General features: G+C 38.2%; 2 protein-coding genes across 6 annotated transcripts in view; both read left to right on the top strand.

The window, feature by feature from the left end:
• Window positions 1-3,817, top strand: part of acot7 (acyl-CoA thioesterase 7) — a 57,995-nt gene extending 54,178 nt beyond the window's left edge. For all 4 annotated transcript variants that reach the window (XM_008413513.2, XM_008413512.2, XM_017305581.1 and 1 more), the window contains one exon: window positions 1,240-3,817. In XM_008413513.2, the coding sequence (XP_008411735.1) occupies window positions 1,240-1,338 (99 nt within the window). In that variant the 3' untranslated portion in view covers window positions 1,339-3,817. The remainder of the gene's footprint in view (window positions 1-1,239) is intronic.
• Window positions 3,818-8,008: 4,191 nt separating this feature from the next.
• gpr153 (G protein-coupled receptor 153) overlaps window positions 8,009-11,865 on the top strand; it is a 35,631-nt gene continuing 31,774 nt past the window's right edge. The window contains exon 1 of one of the 2 annotated variants that reach the window (XM_017305881.1): window positions 8,009-8,300. The gene's annotated coding sequence lies outside the window, so the exon portion shown is untranslated. Of the gene's footprint in view, window positions 8,510-11,865 lie in introns of both variants that reach the window. The other variant, XM_008413516.2, reaches the window with a different exon arrangement.

Raw genomic sequence — 11,865 nt, 5'->3', positions numbered from 1 at the left:
GCCGATCTATGTTTTCGCATCCACCTGAATAATGTGTAGTTGCGCCACTGGTCTTGTGGCACAGTTGTTACCAATCTGCCAGGTTTGCACCTCACCCATCAGACTGGTATCTGCTTTTCCGTTTGCAATCTGAGTGTGTCCTCAAAAAGAAATTGATCTTAACATAAAAGTTCTGTTTGCAGTTTAAGTCACGTGAAAGGATACAGGAAACATGTGGAAGAAGGTTTTCTTGACAGAGGAGACTAAAAAGGAACAATTTGCCTGATGTGCAAAAGACTATGTTTGGAGGACAATTAGCACTGCACATCACCTTCAACACATCATTTTCAATGAAAATATCGCTATTGTATCATCAGGTGGGAATGCTTTCCTTCGGCAAGGACAGAGAAGCTGGTTAAAGCGAAGATGGACACTGGGCAAACCTGGTCTTATGGGCAACACACATCAGCAGATACAGTCAAGAAAAAATATACCGTCATTGTTTTCTCTCAATCATCCTCCACCAGCTGCATCCTGTCAGCGGCTGGTGCGAATTTGGAGAATTCAAAGAGGGGGAATTTTCCTCCTTCGGCGTGTAAATCTACTAGATATGTCAAGGCTAAAGCATGCAGAGCAAAAGTTGATACTACCAAAAATTCATTCCAGGGGGGCAGAGTAAAACAAATTTTTTTTACTGAAAGTTTTTAGTGAAATCTGTGTGAAATTTTGAAAAGCATGTCTTACTTTCTTTAAAAACATTTATATAGTGGATTTAGTTTCATTACAGACAATGAAGCTCTGTGTGTTTAAAGTTGTTGGACAGCAGGTCAAGAGACAGCATCTGAGGGCTTTGTAAGAAGATAGCGTTAATCTCAAAATAGTAAATTACATTTACTGTAATATTAACATAAAGGTTTGGTGATCTTTCAGCTCGTCCAAATTACACTGTTTTCCCACCGTATTGCTGTTTAATACGACACTAGAGTCTAGAACCTTACAGAATCGCCTTTAAACACTTTTCAGATGTGTCGATGGCAAATGTCCTCTGCAAACTTTCCGCGTGTACAATACAGAATGCAGAAAGACCACCTCACCGAGATGATGAATGGTGATTGCCAAGCGCAGGCTGGTAAATTAGATCAGAGCTTTCGCGCCTTTGCATAATGTTACAGCGGAGGAAGCATTCCTGTGCAGACTAATGTGAAAGTGACGAATGCGCGTCTTAAAGCAAGTCTTTTGTCCTTGTGCTTTTGTCCTCAGATCGAAGGAGACGATGAGCAGAAACGTTTTGAAGAGGGCAAGTCACGTTACCTCCAGAATAAAACAAGGAGACTTGCGGAAAAGGAGCGTCAGCAGTGACACTGTGGCTCAACAGAATCAAAACCCACGCAGTACGCACACGTTACGACGGAGTTGATGCTTCTCTGTTACTGTAGCCTGTTAAACCGTCTTCTGTGACCCCGTTTTGCAGCAGCGCTACTCACCAAAGTGTTCCCGTATACATGTGTGCAATATCAATGTCAAAGTAATAGTACTTTTTTTTTAATTTAGGGAGAGTTTTACGACTGTACTGCATGCAAAATCTATTTATTATTACTGTTTGCATTAACTGACAGTGGGATTGTAGAAATACTATGTCGTTTTGCAGGATCTCTAACTATACACATTTGGCTTCGATGTCAGCCCAAAGTAATACTGAGAGTGGCAATGGTGTGGCAAAGGGAAATGATGAATAAGTGAGTGAATAAAAAAATTTTAAAAAGCCAAGCGTGAGTCGGGGGCTCTCGCAGCGTGTCCTTGCTTGTTTGATGATAATTATGTCATTGTCTTAGGCATGTCTTGGCAGAGAGGGCACATGCCAGCCATCTTTTCAGCACTGTGTCTTTCACAGAGAGTTCATCGGAGCTCAGGGGTTTTGACTCATCCAGCATCTCTTCCCCCACCTCCGTCTTCTTCCTCCTCTGCCTCCTCCTCCTCCTCCTCCGCATGTCTGTCGCACTCTGACTTCAGCCTGTGTCATGCCCGCATCCGTCTCCATCTCCTCACAACGTCGCCTTCTTGCTCATTTACTCTATTTATCCTTAAGGCTCTTCTTCTATCCCATCATCTGCCCGCCTCACTCTCAGTTTGCACAGATGAGATATGAAGATTGCTTTCGGCCTTATAAGAAACAGAAAGTATTATTATTATATCGCTTTGTGCAGAAGGTAAGATCGGGACAATGAATTATTCAAGAGAAGAGTCCATGTTCATGTGACTGTGTCAAAACTGAATTATCTTTCCAGTGAGAGGACCACATACAGTCTCCATTTAAAGAAAAAATACCCTCTTTCTATTCTAAGGCTTATGTGTGAACACTTATGTTTCTAAAACAATTTATATCAAATTCGGATTGTGGAAACCACCCTCATTAAATATTCAACAACAATGAAGCCAGAATGGAAAAGCTGTTGTGCAAAACTATTTACACCCCAAATTTCAATTGGTTGTAGAACCAGGAAGTCATCTTCTCTTACTTTTTCAGTTTCTGTAAATACTTACAACAATATTTAGCAAAAATTAGATTCTTGCACTGGTTCATTTTCCATAAACTTCAAACTTAAGTGAAGTTAATAACTGAGTGGAAACATTTAACACTGACTAAAACAAAGCACAACCTATTCGCAACCCAGGAAGATTATTTTCTTTTGCATAGTCGTGTAGTTCACGTTAAAGCTATCGCCATCATCTGGTCAGCAAAGATATAAGTCTTTTCAGATTGGACACCCACAAACCACTTATGTTCTTTAAAAAAATAGGAGTTGCAAAGTACCTAGAGTTGCTGAGGCCTTATTTTCTTACACTTTTATAGAGGAGTTTTGATCCACTTTTGTTTCCATCACCCCTCCACCACCATGCTCTGACAGTTGGCATAGACTGTACTTCTCTCAGTAACTTCCAAACAGGCCCTACTTGTTAAGTTTGTTTGTTTTTTTTGCCAAACATTGACTGTAACATTAGACATGCTAACTGAGGCATGTTGAATCTGAGATTAAGTTTTTCAATTTCTCTGAGGTTTGTACTTTGGGATGATGTGCTGGACCTTCAACCCTGGCGAATAATATGTCACTGTGTAATGGTGGACTTCAGATTTTTACAATGCTTTCTAAATCAAAGGTCAGTTGCATCGCTTTAGGTCATTGCTGATGTCTTTCTGTATTGGCATTGTGTTAGCTTACACCTGTATGCACCGGAGCAGCAAATTGACCAAACTTTTGCTTTTATAGAGGTGGTAACATTTCGTGACGTTCAGTTAATCAGGCATAATTAACCAGCAGTACCTACCTGCTGCTTACCTTATTAAGTTGTATAGGATTAGCAACAGAGTACTTAGTTTTTCACACACAGCTTTTACCTTTTGGGTTCATTTTTGTTCAATAATTAATGTGTTGAATCTGTTGAGAGATTTGTACTCCAAAGGTTACCTCTACAAAACAAAACAAAATGTAGAGGCTCAAACAGCACACCATATCATTACTAGCGCATTCAACAGGTAAGGCTATTATTGAAAAGCTTGTTTATTTCAATAACTTAAAAAAAGAAACATATTTAGATTAATTACACATAGGTGGATCTTCTGTTAATGAGGTTCATTTTCCACTTACAGCTAATAAAAAATGATGTAAAATTTAAATATTGCATCAGACCAATAAAACACCTTAAAAAAAAACAAGTACAAATGTAGGCTTAATAAAATGTTTTTTTTTTTAAAGTGTACAGACAAATGAGACTCATTGGGATGCATATTCTAAATGGTTGAATATATAAATATTCTGACGTATAAAACCATAAAATTGAAGGAGGGTATACTGCCTTTTTTTTTTTTTTTTTTTTACCATGGATGTATTTTTTAATTGTCAGCTATAGAAAAACAATTTAAAAAGACACAATTTAAAAATCTTGGATTTTATTCTTCAAAAAGTATAAGCAACATTAGTTTAAATGTGATAAATAGCTTTTTTTTTTATTCAGGCTTCCAAATCCCCTTCTTTGTTTGTGTACAGAAACTGGCTTCTCATTGGCTCTTGAAGGTTATTGTTTTTCCTTCTGTCCCTGCAGCCCGATCAGTATATGTGCTTTTCATTTCCCCTGCGAAAATAAAGTTAGGCCCGAGCTGCACTGGGGGAGGGGTGCGTGTGAGGGGGGCATATCTATTTTTAACTCCAGTGAATCGCAGGCATCTTGTGGGAGAAGAACACAGGGAGGGAGACACAATGTTGAAATGACAGGATGCTTTTCACATGGCAAGACAAGACCTCCACCAAATTTGAGCTGATTGGAAGACATTTGCATTATGCACAACATACTGTGTGCACGGGCATGCATGCCGGAAAACTATTCTAATTTTTTTTTCAATGGCCATTACTGTCTTCAGTCATTTCAGTTGGTGGCAGCTTAGAAACTATACTGTAACCATGGTTACTTAAGTGCAAGATTAGACTTAAAATGGAAGAAATTACCTTATCATAAAGCAATCGCTTCGACTTCCTGTACACGTAGGAGGAAAACTGATATTGGATATTACAAAGTGCGTCCTAACAGAATACCAAAAAAAGAATTTACGTCCATTCACTTGCAATCTTCAATTTGCACTCCTCACTCTAAAGACAGTGACCCCACCAGAGGGTCCATGTTAAACTGCTTTTCCCACAAGAGAATACGAGTAACGAATGAGGACGAAATGCTGATCTCACGTTTCCGCTCATGCCTCTGCATCCAAATCAGGAGATAGCGGCACTCTCGCTGCTGTATCCTGTACCCTGGAGAGACTGTCAAGGCTGCTTTTATAAATGATTCTCCCGCACAGCAAGAAAAACCATTAGGGAACGCAGAGGAAACTATAAATGACCCAGAGAGGTGTTCAGAAACCTTATGCATTTTATGAAGCAATGAAATCCAGGACTTTGCATCTTCGCCCCCATCCCCCCACCTCCCCGGCAGTGCTTGCATTCAGAGATTGCTTTGTCAGTCATTTTCTGGCTGCAGGGACCTCAGCTTTCACACATGTGAGACAAAACACATTGACCTGGGTGTATTGTGTGCTTAAATCTGACTCACACAAATAAGTTTGTCAATATTTTGTGTGAGGGAAAGATTCCCTTGCAGTCGCCGGTCGATGCTGCAGATACTGAAACACAGAAAGCTGCACACAGAAGATAATTTTAGAATAAATAAATGCCTTTTTATGAGAGAATCGTCTTTTATCCATCCTTGCACACCTTCACAGAGCAGAGAAAGTCAGGCACCACGTGTTATCTAGGAGTGGAGCCAGCAGGACTTTCCTTGCAGAAGGGATGACGTACCACTGTAGCTTATTTGGTTTAAATCTTTCTGCTTTGAAGCTACAGCACACTTTACTGGAAGTGCTTCTAAATTTGGTTGCCTTCTCACAAACTCTTTTTCACAGAGCACAAACGTCTCTGAAAGCACAGCCACTGCACCATTGATTAAAGATTTGCTCTAATTATTAGGGGTGCACAAAATATTTAAAAAATATATATTTGGTGTCATTGAATCTTATATTGTAATTGCAAAGGACTATTTAGGCCCCATAACATTATAGGCTATAATAGTTATACAGTGCAGTGAAAAAGTAATTTCCCCTTTAACAATTTCTTGTTTTCCACTTTTTAATCTGTTGAATTAAGATCATGAAGCAATTTGATGTATTTAAAGACAACCAGACCAAACACAACATGACATGTTCAAATTATGATTCTCTTTATTAAGGGTAAAGTCTGTCCATACTAACGTGAACAAGCAATTGCTCTCCAAACATAGCAGCTATGCAACTCGTGGTGGCAACAATTGCTGTGAAACATTTCTCATAACTTACAATGAGCCTTCGCAGCCCTGTGGAGGAATATTGTCATGTTATATCATCTCAAGTGGATTTCAGCCCAGCCTTGACAAGGCCTCTCCAAGGAAGGTTCACCACTGATCTGTGTTTTCTCTGTTTGTGCATGACGGTGCTCACTGTACTTCACTGAAGCCCCAAAGCCTCAGAAAGTGGACATTTCTTGGTTCTACTGGTTGAGTTGTAACCAGGTCTTGGAGTGGTTAGTGAAAGTGAACCAATTATGGAGGGAAAATACCACTCTTACTTTTGTATATTGCCATGTATTTATATATTTTTAGTTTGCATGTTTACTTTGTTTGCTTCTCTCAAGTCATCATTACAGCCATATTCATGTTCCAGGCGTTCCTTATACTGTGCAACGCCACTATATGTGTGTCTAATGGGAGGTCACAGCTGAAAGTGAGAGTGGGGGCAGCCTGGTGCCTGTGGAGCCAGTGGGCGGGAATGCCTTCTGTTACTTTTTACTTCCAGGTCACCTACCATCTTAGAAACTCCAACACTTTTCCCTTTTCAAGTTTAAATAAAGGACATATGTCAGTTTATGGTACATAAACAAAGCCTCTGCCATACTCAACAGTGAATATTAACCTACTCGTAAGCTCTTATCTGGTTACCAGGCTACTATATTTAATTGATACCAGTTGCTCAATTGCAGCTTCATTTTTATTCGAGCAGTACTCGTTTTACGCCGATAACTGAACAATGAACATTTTAAAGGCATAGAGTGTCAGGGAGCATAAGTTATTATGTTAAAATTGATCCCAGTCTTTTTCAGAAAAGAACTTGTGAAGACATGTATTACAGATTTTCACGGTCTCAGCATTTGGCGTCAAAAGACATTTTGCTTATTTTCCTTATCCCCTTCCCTCCCCAAACTCCCATCTTTCAACAGTCAAAGTCAGTTATTTTAGATTATTTACTTGTTTTGAGGTTTCTGTCCTTAAAAACAATTTCCCTTAGGTGTAATTATTTTAAGAAATCACCAGTAGAAATGTGTGTCTAACAACTGTCAACACTTTTTCACCATTAAAAATGATAACAGTATATGTTTTTTGCTGATGCCCAACGAGTGATTAAGAATCATCAGCAAATGCAGTGATTTATATGGTTCTGAATACTTCCAGAAAAAAATAAAACAAGTAACTACAACTTTCAACACCAATACGAAGAGTCACCACACATTTGGAGACACAGTCAAGCCTAAATAATATGTACATGTACTGGTAGGTGAGGAGGAATCTAAAGTGGTAAGGAAAGCATAAACATGAGTTAGCAAAACTTTGAATATAATGTTTTGCATGTTAACAGCCTGTGCCAAAATTGAAAAAAACAAAACTAACAAAAACTTATGAATGTAGTCCTGGATGCCTGGGTGGTACTCTGTGTACAAACTGAATCAGCTGGGTATTTACTAATATTTTTCCAGGAGGCACTTCACAGGAAAGAGTTTGACTGTGTGCAGGATTGGCAGCTCCCAGGTGTAGCTGAGTGTATCATAAACCATCTCTTTAATGAATGGGAAGCAAGAGATTGCGTTCAGCTCATCAGACTGTTCCTGAAACAAATGAAATAATTCTCACAATTGTTGCCAAATTCATGGCACTGGGGACAATTTGAGTTTCTCTATTTATTAAGGAGATTCACTTTTTTTTTTAATTTTTTTTTTTTTTATTGCATGGGTGCAATCTCAGCCCTGCGGGCGGAAAACTGCTCTAACTGAATCATCCAGGGACGGAGACTTATATAACAAGTCCTATAATGTCAATGAAAGGCGCATGTAAAAGAAGCATGAATAACATGGAGAAGGAACATTTTATTAGTTGATAAAGGGTTTCATGCATTAGATCATTTTACAATTACAAAGGCGACCACTAAATCTAAACACTGTAGGCCTATTTAAATCTTTGGTTTTCTCCGAACATGGGAAATTAAGTCCATTCATAATTAGTTCACAACATTTTATGTTCTTGATACTTATTTTTCACGAAAACGTCAAAAAAAAAAAGAAGAAGAAACAAATAGAAGAAAGAAATCAACAGGTCTACTCCGTCTAAATAAGGATCTTGTGGTTTTTTTTTTTATTCTATGAATTATTCCTTTTTGCGGTTCACTCCCACGGCCGCGGCGTGTCTGACTCACGAGCGCGCTTCATCTTCCGGGAGCGCGCATCAGTCATGCCTCATCCATCGCGCGCCTCGCTTGCGTCGGAGGGTAAAAGAAGAATTGTGTCTTTTATTCTTTAATTATCTTACCTGCTCTCACTGTCGCTCCGCTCAGCGCTGTTTCCAAAGAAAATCCGATGTTTGTTCTTCAAACAAACCAAACGGCTCGATATTTTTTTTTTTTTATGCTTTGCCTTCCTGTGAATGAAACAAAAAGACTGGCAAGACGAGGAGTAACTGGCTCCAGCTGCGTTGCTGTGGTGGGTTTCCTTTTTCTTTGTAGGTCATTCCCTTAACTTAATGCTGTCGACACTCCCGTCACTGTATACAGCTTGAGGATTTAAACGCAGGAAAGCCACTTTAATGGACTTGAACTGACGAGACGAGGCGACCGCCTTTCATTCTCGTGGAAAAGAAAAAAAAAAAAGAGCTGCTAGCAGACTGATCATCCTGTGTGTGGGGGGAAAAGGTAAGATAAAACTCTGGAAGCTTATTATGTTAATGCCACACTCGATGGTGATTAGCCCGCTAATTCATAATTGATGTTAAGCAAACATAAATAACGAGGCTCCATCCAAACAGGTGGTGTTCTGAAGCAGAAACAGCTCAGCTGCTGGCGAAGAAAGTGAATATGAATGCAAATGTTTGAATCAAAATGTGGACCTGCGTTGGCCAGACAGGTCTGACCTATATCAAATGGCACCAGAAACAAATTCGGACCGAGAAGTGGCCTGATTAAAAGATGAATGGCATGCAATATATACTGTAGGTTTAGTTATGGGATTTGGCAGCTTAATTAAATGAGGAGCATCAGCTTCAATAAATGTATGTGATGTACTGGTAATTACAGAGAGGACGCTGAGTATTGACAGAACACCCACCAATACAGAGGGGATGTAACCTAGATACACCAGTGTTTCTATTGACTAAACTGACTTTAGGATAAAAAAAAAAAGCCTCCTGAATGTTTTAGAAATCATAAACGTTATTACAGTTATCAATAGGACTTGTAAACTTGATTTTAGAAATGTGCTAATCCTATTTGTTGTCAGCTGTTTTTATATTTTTGTGATTATATCCATTTACAACATTAGACTGCTTAGTACAAAGTACATGGGTTGATTTTTTTTTGCCTTTTAAGGAAGTTTTAACTTGAATTTAGGTGGAGCAGGTACAAAAGTTTCAAGAGTGACATCACGCTTTGCAAGCATGTGGAACAAGCATAGTTACATTGCCTTAGTAAGGAGCACACACAATCTCCAGAGGACCATGGCAAACGATTTCAAAACCTTTTCCCAATATGATGATATCCTACACAATTTTAGCAAAAATTCCCAATTTTTTCCCCAACATGCTTCTTTACATACATTGTATGCTCAATGGAAAACTGGTCAATCACAAGCTAACACATAGCATCATAAGACAGCAACACACAAAATGAAAGGAAGCAAGTTCAATCCCGCCTTGACCTGCCAAAATATTCAACACAATATCCTAGAGTCCAAGTTATAGTTCGAACACAAAACCTCTAATGATTTCTTCCATTGTTGCAGAAAAACATGTGTCCTTCCATCAGTGTATTTCCTAGTTTTTTATATTTTTTAAACAAAGACGTTTAGGATTGTTCATTTGAAGAAAAGAAGGTTCATGTTTGACCCTCTTTATCAAAACAGTCTTCCTTGCCACCATTATAATTTGAACTTGTTGTATCAAAAAGTCAGGAACATTACGAAGCAAGCAGTGGAACTACTGGCATGTCTTTACTTATTATTACTTATTTTACTGATGCCTTTAAGAAAATCTAAATGATTTCCACAGACAATGGAACCTTGCTCCAATTTGGATCTTCCATTTAGGACAATTTGGGGAAATTCTGCTTTTATGCTTACTGTAACTATGTGATGAGACATAATCATTTCAAAAAACTTGAAAACGTTTTTAAAACATTAGGTTAAAAAAGGCAACGTAAGTGTGCAAACATCTAAACCAATACTACGTTAAAGTACACTTAGATTCAATTTCAGTATTTAGTTTTATTTGGTATGCACTGAACATCAATAAAATGAATCTGATTGACCTGAAATAAAGTTTCAGGTCAATCAGACCTGAAACTTGGATCTGTAACAGACCTGAAACAGGTCAATCAACCCTCATAGGGTTGAAATAACCCTCATAGGGTTATTTCAACCCTATGAGGGTTGAAATAACCCTATGAGGGTTATTTCAACCCTCATAGGGTTGAAATAATATTTCCATTCTCCAACTAAATCAATGATTAACATAGCACTTATAAAGGACTAACACCTCCTCCTCATACAAATGTGTCAGTCAGGTGCACAATATAAAAAAAAAAATCTGGAGTTTTCTACCTACCTCATTACTGTCATCACAAGAAAACATATTGATAAAACTGACATTGCGACAGTTGAATCTTAACTGGCCAAAGAGGCTGAAAACAATCCAGAATGTGTTTAATGTGACAATAATATCACATGTTGAAACATTTTATTTCAAGTCAGAATCATATTATTCAAAGTAAAATGTCCAGTCCTATCTAAAAGATTCTAAAAGCTTGTGAGAAATGTGTTATATTCTGATTTAATCCAAGTTGAATTTTGGTTCTTAATTCCAGAGAATAAATTTAAGTCCACAATTATTCGTACCACATGGCAGGTTTAGAGGTAAAACCATTACTCAATCATGACATTTGTTTCTGATTGAAAATGAGATGTGTATCTCTCAAAAATAATAAAACAATGTTAAAGAAGCACAATAAAAGAAAAAACATCAACAAAAAAATCAGTTGAATAAAAAAATCCTTATTGGCATTGCAACAACCAAAAAAATTTTTTATCACTGCTTAGCATTGGTTAGCATGTTTACGCTGGTCTCTTTGATCATCCACCTTGTCTGATAAACTTAAGATGAATGTCTTCCAGTCAGAAAACAAGTTAACATTTTACTTAAAATCTGCAAAGGGTATTAAAAATGTTGGACTCAGCTTACACATGAACCAAAAGTGAACAATACCTGTAGGGGAGCATGGTAGAGGGTTTTATTTTCAGCATTATCGTAAATTCAGTCATAAAGCCAACACAACAAAACAGCTGCTTAATGAAAGGAATGTTAAAATCTTGGGATTATTTTGACAGTCCAGAACTGACTCTGACAAAGCATGTGTTGTGTCACATGAAGTAGATATGGACAAGAGATGTTTCCAAAGTCTGATCAATTTGGTGCAGAAGACAAAAGCTGTCGAGATGTGAATAAACTTGAATGAATAAGAAAACCTGTCAGATTACAACCACAACCCTAAACCCTAGATCGCATTACACTGGTGAAATTCTTAGAAATGATTTATCACCGTACTAATATTTCACAATACAAAAACCTGACAATTAGCTGATGTGTACACTTATGAGAGCCACATAATTTGACTGACCATGAGCAGTCAGTTCATTTTAACATTAGATTTAGCACAGGTCCCACCACAGGAAAAAAGAGAGAGTAGGTGACATGCAGTTTCTGCACAGAAAGCAGCCATGGTAGCTAATGATCGCTGTGGGGGGTGGGGGGGGGAAGAGCTGCGGCCTGCGCGACAGTTTTTGCTACACCAGATCTCAATGTTTCGCAGGGCAAGTGTGACATTTTGTTTGTCGCACGTTCAGCTCTGTCATTTTGTGACCACGTTAGGCTGCGTTCACACCTTTCCATTCTCCATTTACCAACAACAAATCAACTGTTTTTATCTAAACAGATATATGTTATATTGTAACGGCAGCATTAAAGAGCGGACTGAAATGTTATCTAAGGGTTAGGATGTTT

Source organism: Poecilia reticulata, linkage group LG7, assembly GCF_000633615.1.
Source record: "Poecilia reticulata strain Guanapo linkage group LG7, Guppy_female_1.0+MT, whole genome shotgun sequence".
Classification (NCBI taxonomy): Eukaryota; Metazoa; Chordata; class Actinopteri; order Cyprinodontiformes; family Poeciliidae; genus Poecilia; species Poecilia reticulata.
The sequence above is the reverse complement of the archived record's forward strand: the minus strand, read 5'-3'. Positions and strand labels throughout refer to the sequence as shown.